The 21762-nt window shown below is 32.3% G+C and overlaps 1 protein-coding gene across 2 annotated transcripts in view; it reads left to right on the top strand.

Moving 5' to 3' along the window:
• Positions 1-1240: 1240 nt before the first annotated feature.
• The window catches only part of LOC118188832 (disintegrin and metalloproteinase domain-containing protein 10-like), a 131595-nt gene continuing 111073 nt past the window's right edge, over positions 1241-21762 (top strand). Inside the window, exons 1-2 of one of the 2 annotated variants that reach the window (XM_085809509.1) lie at positions 1241-1929; positions 10566-10698. In XM_085809509.1, the coding sequence (XP_085665635.1) occupies positions 1848-1929; positions 10566-10698 (215 nt within the window). In that variant the 5' untranslated portion in view covers positions 1241-1847. The remainder of the gene's footprint in view (positions 1930-10565; positions 10699-21762) is intronic. The other variant, XM_085809510.1, reaches the window with a different exon arrangement.

Genomic DNA, 21762 nt, shown 5'->3' with positions numbered 1-21762 from the left:
TAGCCGGCACTTCTGTGTGTATTTTGTGCTTAACTGAACAAGATATGACCACTGCTGATATTCACAAATGCCCTACACTCATTTTCATTGCCTTGTTGAAAAATACTGGAAAGCATACAGCCTGATGACCTAGTGGCCAAAAGACTGGCATTTGATAAATAAAGTTCTTAAAATTATTGCCTATTTGAATAATGCTTATAATTTTCAGCAAAATCATATGCACATTTGAAAACATTTCAAATGCATTTTTAAATATTTCTTGAAGACCAATTTCCTGTATTATGAGTTAACATTCTTCTCGATGTCTTGTGTAATTCAAGTGTTAAAAATCACAATATTAAAATATTATCACTTCTAAATTTTTATAATTTTTTTTTTTTTTTTTTTACTTTCAATTTTTATAATTTTTAAATGAGAATTATTTTAAGGTTTTCCAAAAACTTTTTGCTTTAATATGATGTTATTTGAAAACAAGTTAACTTTCTAAACTTTATTAATTTACGACGAAATTTTAAAAATGTTGTTTTCAAGAATAATACCAACGTTGATTGATTACAAACGTATACTAATAAGTTTGGTAACATTTTACATTTATAGTATAATCGCAAAAAATCCTATTCTGCAAATACATACACAAAAATAACTTTGTGAATAATCTAAATTTATGTCAAAACTGTAGAATTCTTTTTTTTTTTTTTACGGTTACTTCTAATTTAATACAATTCTAATAATAATAGCAATAATATGTTAACGTATCACTAGAATTACAAGAGAAAAATCGGGCAATAGCCGACACCAGATGTAGGTAACTTTCCTGTTACATTATCTTAAGTCATAAGTACTTACATTTCATTAATGTTTTCTGATGATATTAAGCGACCGAAACAATTCAAATGATTAAAATAAATCCCATTATTTGGCTAACACAAGTTTCATGATATACTTTTACGAAAGCTCAATTTTAATATGCTATTGTTCTAAATATAGCATGAAATCTTATGAGTTTTGTTTTCTGATGTTTAAGAACTAAGCTAAAGTCTTTCAATGAAATTAAAAACCGGATTATAAATACCAAAATAACTTTCATTACCTCACACAATTAAGAATTCTGTATCGACATACTTCGGACATCTCTTCTCATAACCATTCCACTTCGCGGAACTTCCTTTCTGGCGTGAGAAACAAATTGATGCCAAATATGCTCGCCACAGTTGCCAGAAAAACACAGTGGAGCTTCCTTCATTTAACGCAAGTCCTTTCTTTGTCAATACTATCGCTTTTCAGGAAATTGTTGTTACCCCCCTTGATGATTTCCGTGGACAATCGTCGCTACTAGCAACGTTTCAGAGAAATGTATGAAACCGGTGATTACATAAAAAAGAGGGGATTAGTAATTCCGATAACTAACCTCTTTTTTTCTTCTCGGTTTTTTTCCCCCTTTACTTGAGTGCTAATTTATTTCGATTTCATAGCGTGCAGTAAGAATATGTGATACTCATGGCGTGTCGTAGAATTTGATGATTCAGACTTTCAGGAGAAGGTATGTGTCTTTATAGGATACAGAGGAAAAATAACAATTTCTCAGAAGAAATTTTTGCAGTATGATTTGATCATGTGACGCTAAGAGATGTAGTAGAACTACAGAGTTAGTTGAACAATGTGCTTGTTTAACTATAAACACTGTAAGGAAATTCGTAGAATTATATTGCGAGGTTTCTGCAGTCTTTAAAAGTTGAATTTAATTCGAAGAGTGCTATGGAAGTGGTGGCAATAATGAGTGAACATCATACAGCTGTGAGGGTTGAATCGCCTCAGCTGCTCTACTGACTTACTGTCATCTTATAAATATGTTGAACCTGTGGTCATTGATCAACCTACCAGTCATGATCTTGACCTTTTTTGCAACAATCCGTGAAAGCGCTGGCTCGGGTAATGACATATCTTTTATATTAATTTATTTGAGGTAATTGTCGTTTATGATAAACCCATTGGAAAAAGGTAAACAAGTATTTCGTCTACATTTCTTTTTTAGTATCATGATGGAAAAAAAATCAAAGTGGTTTCATATCATCTGTCTACATTTGTTTATTTATTTATTTATGGAAGGCAAAGTTTTTAAGAAAAATCAAAATAATTTAATACATATTAAATACTTTGACTAGCTTATTGTATGTATTATATATTCTTCAAAATAATTTTTTCCTCAAAGACATAAGAGGGGGGATATGTATTTATTTTGCACATTAAAGTCGAGTTAAAAAAAGTGATATTTGTGTAATGGATGCAATGAGGTGTCATTATGAAATTATATATATTTTATAGTATACTACATAAAATACAAGCCAATAATATATAGAAAACTGTAAAAAGTACAGGATGTTTGTTTTTCTAATGGGTGAAATATTATCAGCTAACGCCTTTTTATTGCTTTCAATGCCACTCAATTAGATAAAAGCTATAAAACAAATCTATTTATTTGCAGCATTTTAAATTGTTTCCTGCGAAATCTGTTTTCTAAATGTAATTCCGTCTGTACTTCTAATTGTAATATTCTCATTTTGATAAAATTTGATGTGCAATCTTTCCCAGTGGAGAGTATTCAATGTAAAGCCAAGAACTATGATTAGGAATGCAAACATACTGTGACATTGATGTTCTTATTTCATGACATTATTCAGTGATTTAATCTTTGATCTTGTTTGTTCTTTAGCACTACATAAAGATTTTACTTATTGCATTCATACACTGAATCTTATTCAATTCTCCTGTCTACACATTTATTTATGTAGAATAGTGTTCAATGTAAAGCCAAGAACTACGATTAGGAATGCAAACATACTGTGACATTGATGTTGCTATTTCCTGACATTATTCAGTGATTTAATCTTTGATCTTGTTTGTTCTTTAGCATTAAATAAAGATTTTACTCGTTGCATTCATATACTGAATCTTATTCAAGTGTAATTCTCCTGTCTACACATTTATTTATGTAGAATAATTTATAATGTCTTGCATCAAAATCGAGTTTAAATAATAGTTCGAGTGTGAAATTTCCAGTTTAAATAATAGTAATATCATAGCAGTTATTTTTGTTCCAGAAACAGCTCAGATTTCTTTATATTCATCGTATTTAAATTTTGAATTTGCAGACACAAATAATTTGCTATATAGTCAGAGAGTAAAAGCGGAATATTTATACATTTTAATAATTTTTGTTTAAAATTTATAAAACATTTTATTATTCTAATCATTTTGTAAAAATTAAGAATAATGCTGTCGTCAGGATTGAAAAGAAAAGATTTGCTGTCTCTCCACCAGATGGCGACACTTCTCATTTTTAATGGAAATAAATCGTAGTAGTCAGTTGTAATTAGTACATATTAAAAAGTAAATGATATATATGTTATGAAATATCGTAATTTTTTAAAGTTTAGCTGTAATTACTTTAAATGATATTTTTATGTTTGACGAAATCATTTATTACCATAGTGTTGTGAAATGAATTTATGTCCCCGTAAATTCATTATTTACGTAAATTTCCCAATAAATTACATATCTATAATGCGAGCATCATATGATTGAAATTAGTAGTTTGTATTTGAACAACTGTAGTATTAGTCCTTTTGGCGATTTTTTGACCCGGCGTTGACGATTGTAAAAAAATGGCGGATCGTCAACAAAACCTATCAAGGATAAATATATCTAGACTAAATAACAATCCTAAAAAATAAGTGCTTGATTAGAATACTGAAAAAAAAAAAAAAAAAAAAACTGTCTTTCTATAATTTTCAACCCTTAGTACTGCTAAGATAAATTCTTGGAACACTGCCATAAATGAGTCGCATGTTATGAGTAATGAAATTTACAAAAGGTTAATAAATGCATTTTAAGCTATAAAACCGTTGAGTGCTTGAAATTTAATATTGATGAGTCGGATAGCTCAGATTCTTCAAGCGATAATCTTAGTGGGATTGAGTACCTCCGTTAAAAAAAGAATGTTTTCAAGGCCACAAATTTTAAAAAGTGCAAAACTATAAACAGTTATAAATACAAGCTAACATTTTAAAAATATATGGTATAAAAGTGTACCACCAGTAGCTGAATGGCTAAGATCACTGACTTTTGACATTGTTTGAACCCAACCAAAATGGTTGGATTCATGGACAGTTTTCATGGTTGTTCCCATGTGTAATGTGAATACCAACCTGTCTCCTTTAGAAAGTCCTCCACGAATGTATCTCACCCCTTAGTCATATAGTTGTTGTGTACTTTGCCATATTCAAATTATCTAACCAATACAGTTAACTATGGTAGAAGGAAGAAAGGTTTCTGTCTAAAGGATGAGATGTCTTCATGGAGACTTTATAAGGGAAAAGAACATCTTTTATATAATACAGTGATCCCATGTAGTTCAGAGCTTACAGTCATTACAGTTGAATTTTTTTAAATAATTTTTTAGTTCTTATGAACATTTGCACTTTGTTATAACTAATAAAAGCCATTTCTAATGTTATATTTTTAACTGATTTGTGTAGGCTTAATTGATATAAGATCTTTTGCTACTTAATTTTTAACTGATTTTTATGTTTGTTTTACAATTTTAAAGTTCTTAATATTTTTCTAGTAGCTTGAAAATTTTAATGGTAAACTCTTCAGTAGTTAGACTGTAATCTGAAGATCTCAGTTTCCAGTATTTTTATTTATTTTATTTTTGATTTTATACAGTAATAAAAAAGATAGGATAAGATGTACTGTAGGAGGGTGATTGTTTGGGCATGACTGGAAGAGTGTGTTTTAGGAGACAATACAGGATATAATTTTTATGATGTATGCTATAAAATATAGTGAAGAGTTTTTAAATAATCACAAATTAAAATGGAACTACTCTCAAATTCCACGCTGCCGTATTACTATCTAAATTTTTTATCTACATTTCGAACTTTGAGCCTAAAATGTCTCCAAAAACAAGGTTTTCGCATATGCAAAAACCACGTTTTGAACACACAATTTAAACTAAAAATCCGAAACAAACAAAAAAAATTTAGAAAGCAGAAACGTAAAGTTTCTAACCAAAAATATTTGACAAGAATTCATGTACACAGCGATATGTTTTAACTTAAAAAAACATCTACGAATGGCACAATCTAGGCAACGAACGAATCTACGAATTACTCACACCTTGCTTTAATAAATTAACATAACAACAATAAATTTCAAAGAATACCATGTACACAGCATTCTGTTTCAACTTTAAAAAAGATCTACAAATTGTACAATCTAGACGCTACACACTAATCAACAAAATAAACTAAAATATTTTCAAGCAATTAAAAAAAACAACAATAACAACCGAAATACGTACTAAAAAAGTAATGAATATAACATTCTACAAAATAAGAACAAGAATAAAATAAAATGCACTTACCATGAATTAATGCTTTTTCGAACAGCAGAAATACCAATTTCATACCACCTTTAAAATGCCACCACGTAATCACTATCATATGTATATGACAGTCAGACGCACTATCCAGAAAATTAATACTATGGTTCACAAATAATCACAAATCCCTACATCTATCATTCACAGCCACTAAAAGTAATCTCCCAGAACCTCTTTTCCACACCTCCAAATACCCACTGCCCTTCAACAGGATGGCCACAATGATATTTCCTTTTTGCCGAACTTCAATTCAACAACTTCCACCATTTTATTTCCCCCCTATCTTCTCAGACACAAAGCATGACGGGAACCAATGAGCTCCAGCATTCAACATCAACAGGGTTACCATACAACATGCAATCATACCAAAAACCAGCACAGAACACATATCGCCACATTTGGTGAAATTAGGGTGCATATCAGAGTTGTACCATTAAAATCAAATTAACATCTTTAGAAAATAAAAATCGGCATTTTTCCCCTGGTTCACTGTTTTGGAAGCAACAAACTGTATACACTCTTAAAAATTAAGAGAAAATAACTTGCTACCAGATTTTCTAAATTTATATGTTTTACTTTTATCTAAGCGAATGGTCTTGGGAAAAGAATTTAACCCAAAGTACAAGGAATACATTGTTAGCTCTTCCGTTTCAAGTTTTAGGTAATGATTCGGGTTTTAAATATCATCAAATTCGTATGCATCACATTTAGATAATAGCAAAACACATATATAAAGTAAGACGATAATACACCCTACGTTTTACACTACAATGAACTGACAATTTCAACTGCATCTTCATCGCGTAAAAAGATTGTTACTTAAAAATACGCTGGATTTGGCAAGAAGGCGCCAAATGTGCAGCGAATTGGAGGAATTAAATTTCCGCGGGTTGTTTGGTGCATATAGATAACTTGAAGAACAGGGTGAAAAATCATGAAAAGGTCGTTCTAGCCTCGTAGTAGTTTTCGGGTTAGCTTGTCATGAAGTATAGTGTATGTTACTTTAGTTTCTTAGATTCTGTTATTAAAAGTAAATTTTAAAAAATGTTTCAAGTTGACGTAAATTAAATTAAATCATCATAAAGAGTAAATTTTGTTCAAGTAGAAATACTTTTTATGAATTAAATTATGCAAATGATAATATTATTGAGAAATGTGTATTTTTTAATCACTCAATTTATGGTTATAATTTAAAAGCTAAAATATCGTAATGCATAAATTTTGTACCAATGGTAATAATACACAACAACAATTGTCATAACTGATGACTTCTGTGAAAGATTGGAACAGTCTTTGGAGTGATAAGCCTCTGAACACTGGTAATTCAGGCTGGCAGTATGGGAGTTTTTGTGCTTTTCCTTACATGTAACATGAATCTGAGCCAATTTCTCTTAAAAAGTCTTTTTTCAAGGCATTCTTCCTGTGCTAGCCTGCATGTATATTTACTTTCTATTCATAAATACTGTTCTTTCTTCTTAAATACAGATCCCCTTAGTTTGTTTGCCCTTTTACAATAACTATTGGGCAACAAAAATTAGCTTGTTTTAATAAAGAAACTAATGTTTTTAATTATGAGTTAAATGAAATATTTTGAAAAGTAATAATTTCTTTTTATTCTATGCTTTAACATTTCTGTAACTATCCACATCATTTTTATATGAAAGCTTTACATAGCAATGATGTAAATTTGTGATAATAATATTTACCTAACTTTTTTCATTCTGAAACAGTTTTTTCCAACAGCAATGAAGTGATGTTTCTTAATACGTGAAACTAATTGATTTTTTAGAAAATAAATCTCATTTGTGAAGTGAAGAAGTGTCGTATCTATAGGTTGAAAAATATGGTTATTATGTTTGCAAACTCCTGTTCACTTTTGGACAGCATTTAAGTAAAATAAATAATCTGTATATAATCCAAACAAAAATGTATTTCACTATTTCATGTGGTTAATAATTAATTGGGGAACAAAGTATAATGTAAGGTTCCTTTATTTTGTAACCAGAGTTATTTTATGTTTGGGAACTTTATTGTCCCTTCCCCCGTCCGTTTTCCGACACTAGTATGCAAGTAAGGTTTTTAGTTTATAAAACAAAGCATGTTTTACCTCTTGAGGCCACATTACTAGGTTCCTAGATAAGTTAAGATTTGTAGTCTTGTTTCTTTTTTCATTTATGGTAGCCTGAGTAATTGAATGCTGTGGAAATCCTATTATGACGTAATCGGTTGCATGATTGCAGTAAATTCATAAGGGCTTGTGTGTGTGTTGGTTAGGAAGTATATTGCTTGTTTTGTGCTTTAGATGGTAAAATGGCTGAATGTGGTAAGATTAATTTGAAGTTTCTGTACGATTTGGAAAGAAAGGGGAAACGAGCATTACTTGACTGGTGTGTAAATGAAGGTTTACTTAGTAGCCTCTTTGTAGGAAGGAAATGCGTATGGTCAAACGTCAGACAATAACGGCACTATGAAGGATATTTTTTTACTCTTATTTTGTGAATTTATGTGGCGATGCCAGTATACAGATTCTAGTTCAGATAATTTTAGGAAGTTTTTGGATGCTATTAAGGAAATTTTTTTTTGACTGAAGACATGTTACTTCGTAAATAAGGGAAGTGGATATTTCCTTTGTGCAACACAAAGATGAATTTATTTTTTATGTTATTTCATTGTTCGATTTAAAATGTAGTTTATTGAGATTATATATTTTTTGGTTGGCTGCTGCTTTGGTTTTTTAAGTGAATATAGTTTGATGTGTCAAGGACAAAGTCAAGGGAGTGTGCATTGCGTAGTTTGTGCAATTCTGTGATTTTTTTTTTTAAAGTGAAAATAGGTTGATGTATACATGGATAAAGTCTAGAGAGTATGTAATGCCAAGTTATGCAATTTTCTGATTTTTTTTAAAATTGAAAATAGGTTGATGTGCACATGGATACCAAGTTTGTGCAAATCTTTGTCTTGTTATTTTGCCTTTGTGTAGCAGTGATTTTTGGGCCAAAAATCACCACTACACAAGCCAAAATAACAAGTCAAAGAATTACACAACCTTATTATCCTTATATCGCTAATTTTCACCAAGAGATACCTGTAAATATATTCTACCTATCTTTTATAACCTTCTCATGATTCAGTTGTTACTTTAGACATAGTGATAATTCGCTTAATGGCTATTTAACATTTAGTTACACTGTATGATTGCAAAGAATATATCTAAACTTCATAATAATTACATTTAAAGATGTTGAAATTGGTATGTAAGTACTAGCCATGTAGTCAAATTTTTATATATACATTGTACTCTCACTTTTATTAAGCAGTTTTTATTTCGCCAAATTCTGATTTCTGTTCGATAGAATATCTAAGTAATGTAGAAAATTTGCATAAAATTTAAAATGAAAAGTTGACAGTTATGTCAACATATTATTAATAAAAGTAATGACACTCTAAGGTTATTCATATACAACTATTAGAATATGAGATTTACAAGATTTGAGAACTGTAAATTATGTGTAATTTATTCCATAATTTAGGCAATGTTATATGTTTTAGTCAGACAAATTAAAAAATGTTATAAAAGCAATAATGAAATCTGATTTTGCTCTATGAATTCACGCAGTTACACATCCCTATCGTTCTAATTTAAGAAATGAAGTAAAAAAAGTATTTAGAGCATGGTAATTTTGATCATGGTCCATTTTAAGAACCATGTAAAAAGTCTTAAATTTGCACGTGGTTCCTTAGCAAAGAAAACACCAACGGTTTACCTCATACTAAGGTAATCATGTGATGTAATATTAGAAACATCATTCTTAACTATCAAATTTTGGCTTTTTAAAAAATAATTTTAAAAGTTTTATTTTTACACTGTGCTTTTCTAACACAAAAGTAATTTCAAGAAAAACTTCCAATTTATCCCGCCTGCCATCAAAGCTGCGATACCTACCAAATTCATTAAAGTAACATGGACAGAAATGGTGACATGTGTTTCAGCTCAGTATTCAGGGTTATTATAAATTTTCATTAATCGTCCCCAATTATTTGCCAAAAGAAATTCTCGCCAAAAAGGACTAATGCTAAAGGTGTTCCTTCTTGTTATATCTTTTTTTGTAGTTATTTCTCTAATTAAAATCAGTGGTTTTTTTTTAGGTGTACTGGAAATAGACTTTTCTGTGTCCTATTTTAATGAGCCAGGTTTATGTTGTTTAGAGATGCTGATTTATTTGATAAAAAAGTCGTTCTGGCCTTGTATCTGGTTTGAGATTAGCTTGTCATGAAGTATAGTGTACGTTACTTTAGTTTCTTAGGAATGACTGTATTCATTACAGCATTAACTGCAAATAATGGAGTCCCAGTTAATGCATTTTTTCCCCCCAAAAAAGATCTTAATTCTTTTAAAAAGTCATATCATATTGAAAGAGTCTTATGAGCAAGTAAAGTGAATTTTTTCTTTTTTTCGAAAAATTATTTTCTGACCTGTGAATATCATGTTAAGTGAAAGCAAGGCCGCCGTAACAAATATGAGAGTGCAGGTATAAAAATATTAGACATTATAATCACACTGGATTGAGCTATAGTTAAATGTTGCTTATAATTAATTATGATTACAAAGAATTTGTTTTTGTATTAATTCTTTTTCCAATTTAAGTAATTTAATTTTAACTTAATAGTTATCTACAAATTATATCTATATCTATCTATATATATATATATGTGTAAGAAAAATAAAGAATATATAAAAGATTAAATAAGCAACGTAAATTTCCCTTCTCTTTTCTAAAAATAGTAACATTTCTCTGCACTGCGTCATTTTGGGAAAAATCTGTGTCATATGACTCTTACGTAATTCTGGTGATGTAAATGGAAGTAAAACTCAACCAGCCAATAGTAATTTTAGAGCAGTATTAACTATCCAATCAAAATGCTTTGAGAAACAAAACTAACTCAGTTTGACTTAAGATTTCATCCTGAACATTACGCACTTGCTTTCCACGCTTTGGCCTAGCTACACTGCTGTCTATCTGTCTGTCTGCTCTACGTTCTTGCTACAAAATTATCAAAAATGTAATTTATTATTTTTAAAAATACTGTGTAACTTATAAAATGCCTTTTTTTCTCCTTCCAGGTTTACAGTTAAATTCTTTCATTTCACACTTTGAGCCTCTATTCTATAGTCCTAAATCTCTTGATGATCATATTCATCGCAAAAAACGTTCTGCAAAATCCGAAATCAGGTTACAGTTTACTGCTCATAATAAGTAAGTACACCAAGTGTGACATGAAAGTGAAATTTTATGGCCTTTTTGTATATTTGAGTTATTTTGACATTCCAGCAAACTTTAGTTTATGTCAGAATCTTTAAAAGACTGGGGAATTTTAAATACATCTATTTTATATTTAATTTTTTAAATAAGTGTATTGTTTTAAGAAATACTCTTTAAATAAAAAGAAGAAGAAAATATATCAGTAGGTAAATTATTTATTACAACAATGTACTGTAGGTTTGTCTGGCTAGTGATGCCTTTGTAGAGAAATTTTCATATGGATAGATACTGATTGACAATTCATCACAAATGGCACCATGGTGTTTATTAATAAAATAAATTCTACTAAATTTTTTTGTATGTTAGGATTGTAATAATCCTAACACACTGTTAGGATTGTAATAATCCCTAAAAATAAAATGTGGTTCAAGATGACAATCGCTTTACCTTCCCCCCCCCCCTGAAAAAAAAAGGTTGATAATCAAGAAAATACTAGATTGAACTAATAGCCAAACCTCTAGACCTCCCAAACCTAAAAAAATAAATAACCGAAAAAAATTTAAATTGACCAAAAAAAAATTTCTCTGCCATTCTTTGTAAAATCTACTTACTCAACAAAAAGAAGCAGAGGTTCAGTAAAAAGAATTTTTTCCCGACTAGGATTCTTGCATGTCACTTTCAAACGTCTGCTGGCTAGGGAATTACACTCCAGTGGAACGGTGCTTCGAAACACCAGGGTGCCTGGGCCAGAGGCCCTACCCGTTGTAGAATAAGTTAAAAGTTTTGATTGTTATTAGAAAATAACCTGAGTATTAACCTCGAATAATAGTAAGAAAAACTAACTTAGATTGAATTAAGCTATGTAATTTTAAGACGAAAAATTAAGCTAGTAAAATATAAGCAAAAGATTTAAATAATTTGGATTTTAAAATATTTAAGGATGCAAAAAATTATTAGCTGCAATCCAGAAAGCTGTCGAACTGTTGAGCAAGATACATGTAAAATGCTGCAAAGTTCAAATGTTCATGAGAGGTAAAAAGTAAAAGAATTACTCACAGGTGGTCGTCTGCATGAATTTCTGTACGGTTTGAGGTACTCCTCTCAGTTTCCCAGCCAGATTGGAATTCGGAAGGAAGCTTAGGATTTCAGAAAATACTTTTAGCAGTTCTTGAATATCCAGACTAAAAAACTAGGATAAGAGTCCTTCCAGGATGTTTGGTGAAGTTGGAGGCTTGCTTCTCAGTTTTTCGCTGTAGCTAGCTTTGCTTGAAGTCCTGGTCTGCTGAGGGTCTGACTTTGTTAGCTCAGAAAAATTCTCTCGCGTAGCATCTGGGGGTGGTTTCTGCTGAGTTCCAGGTTTACTTTTTTTCTCATACTTCTCCTTGTATGCCGCGCAACCACAAAAACTGCTTACATGGTCCCCTTGGCAAAAAATGCCAGCAGGCCTTATCCTCTGTTTTTTTTTTTATTATTATTTTTTTATTTTTATGAGCAAGTATTGCTTCTGTGAGGTACTCCACACTTGATGCATCTCTTGGGATTACTACAAAGGTGCTGCGTGTGTCCAAAGGTCTGGCAACAGAAACATTGCACAGGCCTTTTCTTCGGATTGTAGTTCTCCACTCGTACATCAAAACGGAATACATTATTCAGTTGAAAAATCTTTCCCTTCAGTATTCCGCTTGAGTTCAACAGAAAATATGGGGATCTTAGCTTTCACTCCGTCCTTGCTGCTCTTAAACTGCTTCACCTTAACAGCAGAAAATCTTTCTATTTCTCAGGTTGTTAAGAATGGAGTCTTCTTTAATAGAGGCAGGGAGTCCCTTCAGAATTACCCTAATGTTCCTTTTGTGATGAGGTTGGTACGTATGAAATGCAGTATTACGTTCCTTGAGAAGTTTCTTCATACTTTGGTAATCCGCTGTGATAAGGTCGCATAAATCTACAACGAATGATTTCAAATAGCAAATTCAGAGTGCAATATGCATCGTGATGAAATCACGGGACTAAATATAATTATTTAATTGTTATTAAAATAATATTAAGTTGTAAAAATATAGTTGTTATTAAAATAATATTAAATTGCTGGCAATGTTAAAAACGCAGGCTTGAGAGCCACGTATGGCTCTCGCACGATTGATGGATAGAATCTGATTTTTAAAAAAAAGATAAGTTTTTTCTCTTCAGAATTGTATGTAGCCATTTTTAGCATTCAATAATTTTTTTTTTATGCTGTGTTTTGTTTTCAACCTGATGTCACAACCCAGGGTTTGCATAGTGGTTTCGGCCACTACACCACGGCAGTAAAGTTGGTGGCAGCGGTGGGACTCGAACCCACGCCTCCGAAGAGACTGGTGGTTATTGAAAGTTAAGCTTGTGGTTACTATTGCTAATTGAAATTAAATTGTTTGTTCTATTGTTTTAGTAACTTTTTAAATTGTATGAAGTATTGTAACGGTATGCTTTAGAAAAATTTAGTTTTTAAATCAGTCCAGAGTTAGAGGACAATATTTATATAGTTGATATAGAGCAGGAAAAGGTTGCCTCTTAATTAGCATTTTTTTATATACGATTTGTATGTACGCATAGGTATTATCATTAAGTGTTTAAGGCAATTTGTGTTCAGAATTGTTAGGGAATTATTCAGTTTTGGAAGGATAGACCTGTTGTTTTTGTGTTATTGTATTTAGGGATAGGTTATTTTTCTTTAATTTTACATAATGGGTGAGTTTATGAGGAAATTTACTAAAGCTCTGCCATTGGAGTTAGCAAAGGAGTTTGAAACAAATGTGTCTCAGGCAAATAGAGTAAGAGAAATTAGGCAGGCTATTCTAAATACCGAGGACTATGAAGAAGAAGCTGCGAAAAAATACGTGGCAAGAATTTGCGCTGTGGCTGAGCAGAGAAAAGCAGAAAAAATAGCCGAACAAGAGAGATCAGAACTGGAACATGAACAAGAGAGAGCAGAGCGGGAATGTGAGCAAGAGAGAGCAGAATGGGAACGTGAACAAGAGAGAGCAAAGCGGGAATGTGAACAAGAGAGAGCAGAATGGGAACGTGAACAAGAGAGAGCAGAGCGGGAACGTGAACAAGAGAGAGTGGAACGGGAGGTTAAAACTGATGAATGTGGTTCAGACTAATAGCATAGCTTACATGGTTTCGAAAGTTGAACAATCTAGAGAAAAAAAGGTTAATTTGAAAGATCTAATACCGCGTTTTGAACCGAGTAATATAGATATTTCATTATTCTTTATGCCGTTTGAGAAACAAGCTCAAAAAGAGAATGTTAATGAGATTGATTGGGTCTTGCAATTAATTCCTTTATTACATAACGATGTAGCCCAGTTAATAGTGAAAGAACCAGCGGATAAAGGGGATGATTATCAGCATGTTAAGAAATTACTCATGCAGAGATTCAAGCTTAGTTCTTGGGCACTAAAAACAAAATTTGAAGAATATTCTAGAAAAAACGGAATGTTATGGGTGGATTTAGTGTATGAATTGAGAGTGTATTTAGAGAATTGGTTGGATTCAGTAGAAGTTCAAGATTTTGAAAGTCTTAAGGAACTTGTACTCACTGAGCAAATTAAGCGGTGAGTCCCTCTAGAAATAAGAGAGCACTACTTAGACAATTGGGAAGAATTTAAAACAGCTTCCATTTTAGCAGAGAAATGCGACAAGTATGAGGCTTTGCGAAGAGATACGAGGAAGTTAGAACAGAGAGCGGGGTTAAAGAAACCATTTGAGAAAGATAGAGATCGGTATATAAATTCTAACTGTAGTTATAATCAGAAAAGTAGTGGTCACCAAAGAATTAAATCAGAGGAGCATAGAAAAGTGGAGGCTCCTAAAAAAAAGCAAGTTTTCAATGAAGCAGGTTTCGAGAAACAGCGGAAAATAAGGTGTTACCAGTGTGAAAAGAACGGACATATCCGACCTAACTGTCCATCGCTGGAAAAGAATAAGGCTAATCTGGTGAATAATCTAAAAACGGAGAGTTTAGGAAAATGTTTTGATCCGTAGGGGAAACTGTATGGGTGAAACAGCCTTTGGACACAGAATGTAAATGTTTACCTTTGGCGAAAGTCACCATTGAAGGTGATTTTGGTGTGGTCACCACAAAGGCAGCGGTTACTCCGGTAGACTTAGATAAAGAGTACTATTTGTTAGGGAATAAAACTGCACATTTGATTGAGGAAATTAGGGAATGACCAGTTCTCTTGAATGCTGTGGAGACTCGTAGTCAGGCGCATGCGCTGAGGAGTTTAGAGAGAGTGAGTGCAAAAGACTTGGATTCCAGATCAGAAGAAAAGAAAGAGATAGAAAGTGAAAGGCCCGTCAATAATGAGCATTCGGAAGAAAGGAAGTTAACCAGTAATACGGAGGAGAACATTAAAATTCCAGACATCAGTTTAGAGGAAAGGGCTATCCTTGTGGATGTTTCGCCAGCAGAATTCTCGGAAGCACAAGCAACAGAAACTCATGATAATGTTCAACACCAAACAAAATTTATTATATCGCATATTAAAGGAACACAAGATCTGCAGAATTCGATATTCGAAAAACCCACTTCTATCAAGACGTTTTCTTCTGAGAAATTGCTTCCAAATAACCTTGCTGTAAAAATGATGTTCAATTATAATGCTGAATCAAATGCATATGCTATATGGCGTGCAATGTATAAGGAGACATTACCAGCCATTAGCGAGTTTTCTTTGGATGAACTGACAAATCATAAAGTCAGGAAAAAGAAATTGGGACCTCATCCAAATATAGTTATAAATGTTGAAGAGTGTTCTATCTCAGTGATTGATTATTCGAGATCAGATCTACAGACAGCAGGAACTTTAGCATATGAAGTATATAGAGGAGCCAATCCTTTTTGTTCTGTAAACTGTTGTTTGAAAAATGATTTTTGTAGTGTTTTGGAATTATATTTTTGTAGATTTAAATTTGTTTGCATAGTGTGTTTCATTTTCAAAATGGTTAGAATCAAATGTTTAAGTATTAGCATTTTGTAAACCGAAAAGGTACTTTGTGTAGATTCAAAATTTAAATCTTTTTGTTGTATTTTTGCATTTATGTTATCTAGAAAATAAGTGCAGGGTAATGTAACTGGCTTCTCTATTATCACTTAAATGGTTACCACTTGTGTTTTGAAAGCAGTGAAAAGTATTTACAATTTTTCCTTCCATAGTAAAAAAAAAATTCCTTTATGAGGGGAGGAGTTGTGATAAGGTCGCATAAATCTACGACGAATGATTTCAAATAGCAAATTCAGAGTGCAATATACGTCATGAGGAAATCGCAGGACTAAATATAATTATTTAATTGTTATTAAAATAATATTAAGTTGTAAAAATACAGTTGTTATTAAAATAATATTAAATTGCTGGCAATGTTAAAAACACAGGCTCGAGAGCCACGTATGGCTCTCGCACGATTGATGGATAGAATTTGATTTTTAAAAAGAAGATAAGTTTTTTCTCTTCAGAATTGTATGCAGCCGTTTTTAGCATTCAATAATTTTTTTTTTTTTTTTTTTTTTTTTATGCTGTGTTTTGTTTTCAACCTGATGTCACAACACAGGGTTTGCATAGTGGTTTCGGCCACTACACCACACCGCATAGCTTTTCATATAGACGTGAATGGTTCTGGACTTGACACTAGATTCGTAACCATCTGGACAGTTTTTGGCTAAATGTTCATCAACCATCAGCCAATCCTGTGTACTACATGGGAATACAATGGGCAGGGGACATTTTTACTGCAGACGTACCTCCTCCTTCTGCTCCCGGACTTGCTTCAAGTCTGTTAGTCTGGGTGACCTCCCATTGGCACATCAGGAGCTTGATGTTTTGCGGGATTCTTCAGTAGTTTCCATTCATGTTTTTATCTCTTTGTCAGTAATGGTATCATCGGTTCTGGAATTCTTTAAACTGGTTTTGTTAATCGGCTGGGCGGGCTGCTCTTTGCACGCATGCATCTACTGCTGTACTTGTGCCTGCTTCTGATGGAATTGCTTTACAGCATCCATATTCCTCTCAATTTTCAAGACGTAATCTGAACCATGTTGCTGCAACATAGCCTTAAGCTCCTCCTCTGTAAAAGCTTCGACTCTGGAACTGATCTTGGTTTCCTTTCCTTTAGCGTTCCCTTTTCCCTTCTTAGCACTGCTCACTCGGGAGTTACGCTGTAGCCAAAAACAGGTAGAAGTTGGCAGGACACCAGAAATTTACCGTAATATAATACATTGATTCTTATCACTACATGAAATCGATGTGGGCCCTGAATTCTGTTGCCAGTACTTTGCCTAAATTAAAAAAAAAAAAAAATTGATATCTGTGATTTTTGCTGCTTTGTGTTGTTTTAAACTCTAAAATTTTTGCTAGCCATGCCAGCTCTGGCGATGGTCTTTTTAGGGAGAAAATTTTTTTATTCTTCATAAACAATAAGCAAAATTGCAATGTTACTATGTCTGCATGTCATCTTACATGTCATGTGTCTTAAAATGATGATCTAAAATGTGGAAATGTCTGGCATCGCCAAAGTCCCGATGATTCTAAGTGTCGGACTTTGTACTGTATCTATTTTACTTTATTTAGTGATAGTTTCTAGAAGAATGAGCTTGCTTTGAACAGTGTTCAGAGCAAGCTCATTCTTCTAGATCATTTTTATCATTCCATTATCCATTTTATCAGTTCCTATATTTCATTTCATCAATTCTTTTTGTTCTTTAAGTCTGATTCTGTAGCTGATTTTTTCTTTTCGTCTCTCTCTTTAAGTTGACGTAATTTCTTGAAAAGTTCAATAAATAAGACTAATAATTCACAAAGTTTATTTTCAAAAATGGACTTGGATTGTGTGTACGCAAGAATTCCAAGTTAATAGAAGGAGAAAACATGTATCATATTTTAAAAATCTTACATTAGTTACAAATAACGAAAACATGCCAGATTTATTGAAAATTGAACATGCAAGAGTATATTTTAGGGTGCTTTTTTTCTTCACCTTATTATTCCAGTTATTGTTATTTTATAAATTTTTGTATTTCTTTTTCATTAATTATATTGATATAGTTTAAAAATTTACATTCAGTGTTTCATTATCTCATGCAGGCATCAAAAACCATTAAAAAAAGAGGGGGGGAAGAAAAGAAAAACAACATTTGAAATCTTGTTTATTTATTTCTTCCCTATTTTTTATTTGGCTGATTCTATCCTGACCATAAGTTAAATGTTAAAAGTATTATGTATGCATATACGACATTTTAAATTCAGTGCAACAAGAGAAAGAAAAGATACTTTATGTGTTATCCTGTTAAGTGTGAAAGTAAGCTACCATCCAATCATAAAAGTCTGCAGAGATCTCGACAAAGTTCTAGCAATCATTCCTGTTGAATTCTGCCCTGCACTTTTATGTACAACTTTTATATTGGGTGTACAAATAAGTTTTGAGAGTTTTTATTTGGGGGGGGTAACTTTGAAGCTGTATTCAGAGAAAGTGGAAGAAAGTATTTTATTCAAAGTATTGTCCATTGTTAGCTACGACTTTTCCCCATCTTTTAGGTAGCATATGGATTCTGTGTATAAAAAAATTCCTTGTCTTTTGAGGCGATCCAAGAACCAACCCAATCTTGCCATCTTCGCATGAAGTGAAGGGCTGCTCGGCCAAGTCATGAGTCATCGATCGGAACAAGTGGAAGTCGGAAGGAGCAATGTCTGGTGAATACAGTGGGTGGGGTAGGACATCCCATTGAAGTGCCTCTAAAGTTTCCTTGTTTAAGGTAGAGAGAAGGGTACCCCTTGTATTATTGCAAAGTTGTTTCATTTAGCCTGAATGCTGTGGAAATCCTATTATGACGTAATTGGTTACATGCTTGCTATAAATTTGTAAGGGCTTGTGGTGTGTGTTGGTTAGGATGTATATTGTTTGTTTTGTGGTTTAGATGGTAAAATGGCTGAATGTGGCAAGATTAATTTGAAGCTTCTTCACAATTTGGAAAGAAAGGGGAAAAGATCGTTACTTGAATGGTGTGTAAATGAAGGTTACTCAGTAGCCATTATTAAGTGTCCTGTTTGTAGGAAGTAAGTGTGTATATTCAAATGTCGGATGATAACGGTGCTTCGGAGGATATTTTTTGCTGTTATTTTGTGAATTTATGTGGCGACACCAGTATACAGATTCCAGTTCAGATAATTTTAGGAAGTTTTTGGATGCTGTTAAGGAATTTTGTTTGACTGAAGATATGTTAATTCGTAAATAAGGTAAGTGGATATTTCCTTTGTGTAGTGCAAAGATGAATTTCCTTTTTTATGTTATTTCATTGTTTGATTTAAAATGCCGTTTATTGAGATTATATGCTTTTTTTTGTTTGTCTGCTCCTTTGACTTTTTAAGTGAATATAGTTCAATGTGTACATGGATAAAGTCAAGGGAGTGTGCAATGCTTAGTTTGTGCAATTCTCTGATATTTTTTTAAAGTAAAAATAGGCTGGTGTGTACATGAATACTTAGTTTGTGCAATTCTTTATTATGTCATTTTGGTTTTGTGTAGCGGCGATTATTGGCTCAAAAATCACTGCTACACAAGCCAGAAAATACTGAAATCTGAGAGTGAAGAGGAACTGAATAAAATCACATAATGAGAATCATATTATAACACAAATGTGGAAAAGCTGAGTGTGTGGAAGAAAAAGGGAGAGGAAAAAACTCCCCGATGGAATTTGGAACTGGATAAAATAAGAAGACAAGTAAGAGTGGCACATAAATGGACACAAATAAAAGGACTGATAGATGATATCAAGATTGCACGAAAAATTGAATATAAAAGAAGCCTAGCAAAATATAAAAAACTTATCAAGCATATGAGAAAAGAATATAAAAATTATCTGTTTATGAGAGATGGGAATTATTATGATGGATTCTTTAGAGTTACCACTGCTAAAATAAAAAAGAAAATGATTATTGAGAGAGAGTGAAGCTCCAACAACATCTTAGGAAAATTACAAATAAATTGCTAAAGATCCATTATATCTTAAGGATTTTAATGAGGATATAAATGAAGAAGAAATTATTATGGAGCGGGATGAAGAGGAGAAAGACTTTGTTTATAATGAAATTTTGATTGTGATGAAAAGTCAACGGATAAGGTCTACTCCTTTGTTGGATGGGATTGGGGCTCACATTGTTGAAGATATTGTTTGACGATTGTCCTTCCTTATTCATAGTGTTATATAATAGATGCTTGAAGTTGGGGATATTTCCAGGTGTATGGGAAATTGGAAAATTATTCTTGATTCCAAAAGATAAGGAGGATTTCCTCCAATTTGCCTACTGAAAACATTTGCAAAGATTTATGATGAACTTTTAGTTAATAGATTGCAATATATTTCAAATAAGAATAATATTTCTGAAAGGCAGTTTGGTTTTAGAAAGGGAAGGTCAACCGAATTGGCTCTTTATAGAGTCATATCTGGCATTAGAGGTAAAAGAAGACTAAGCATATGGCTCTGGTTTCATTTGATACCAGGGGTACCTTTGACAATATAAGGTGACTTTTCATGATGTGACACTTGTAGAATATTGGCATTACTAAGAATATATATGCAATTATAAAAAGTTACTTTAAAAGGCGAAAGATGGTTTTAAGGGTCCATCTGATAATCTGAACCTGGTTTTTGACAGTTACAAAGGATGCCCCCAAGGCTCTTTCAGTGCTCCTCTGTTCTGGGGCCTCATTGTTGATGATTTACTGCAAAAAGTCAATACAGTACAAAGTCTTTAATCCGGACTCATCGGGACTTCGGCGATTCCGCATTAGGGTTTTTTCCGGATTATAGATCATCAATTTAAATCTGGTAAGATGGTATGTAGAAATTATAAAATTAAGAATATGAAACCATAATTTATGAAATAAAGAGCAATTATGGTCTAAAAGGTATCAAAATTTACAAAAAAAAAAAAAAAAAAAAAAGCTTAATATTTATTTGTTTACTTTATTAAGCATTTCTTTCAATGTAAGTTGTTTAAGTTGCTTCGTTTTATGTGTTAATACTTTCTCTTTAATTCTATAAACAGACATAATTTCTTGTTCAGTTAGAAAGTTTCGCTGTTCAAGTCCTGTAATTGCTGTGCCGAGAATACTGACTAACTTGTCAATCAAGATTTTTTTGTTTTCACTAACCTCTCTGTCACTTTCTTCATGCCTTTATCCATTTTTGCAGCAATTCCACTTTTTGTTTGATGGACATCGAAACATGCTTTCACTTTGTAGATCCTTTGACAGCTCCAGAATCGGAAACTCTTTTTGACATAATCGAAAGTTCAAGCTTACTTTTTATAAAATTGCTCTAACAGTCTGCAAAAAATAAGCCGAATCCAATTAAAAGATTAAGGAACAACGCAATCTGCAACGTTAACTGAAGTAGATAATTAGATAATTTCAGCCTAGCTTATATCATCCGTTATACATTAAACACGCATGCGTAAACGTATTATGTGCATGCGTAAATGTATTATGCGCATGATGCATGTCCAGAAAGTTTATAGCTTTGAAGTCCGGATTAAAGACGTTATACTGTATTTTGAATTTTGAGATTATCTGTTATGTTGACCATATATATTTTGGTTATGGTGGAGGGAGACTCTCTTGAAAAAAATGGAGAAAATATTTAAAAAAGTAGAAATTGATTTGAAAGAATGGAGTGACCGAGAGAAAATATATTTTAATATTGAGAAAACTTGTGAAATTTTTCCCTCAGGGTGGGAGAAAGACTAGACTAGACAAATTTGGTGAAAATATGAAATATCTAGAAATTATTGATAGCTAATTAAATGTTGCAGAACATTTTAAGCGTATAAGTAGAATCACAGATAACATTTTAAAATTTTATAATTGTAATTTTAGTGCTGATACTTTGAATAGAAATTCCACCCTGAGAGAGATATTTAGAAATGTGGTCATACCGAAAATGTTATATAGAGTGGAAGTCTGAGGCTGCCGGACAAAGGAGGTACTTAGGATTAGAATGAAATTGGACACTGCAGAGAGCCTGAA

This window comes from Stegodyphus dumicola, chromosome X2 (assembly GCF_044657685.1).
Source record: "Stegodyphus dumicola isolate Sdum_Otavi_A_Nest chromosome X2, ASM4465768v1".
Lineage (NCBI taxonomy): Eukaryota > Metazoa > Arthropoda > Arachnida > Araneae > Eresidae > Stegodyphus > Stegodyphus dumicola.
This window is presented reverse-complemented; position numbering and strand designations above follow the sequence as displayed.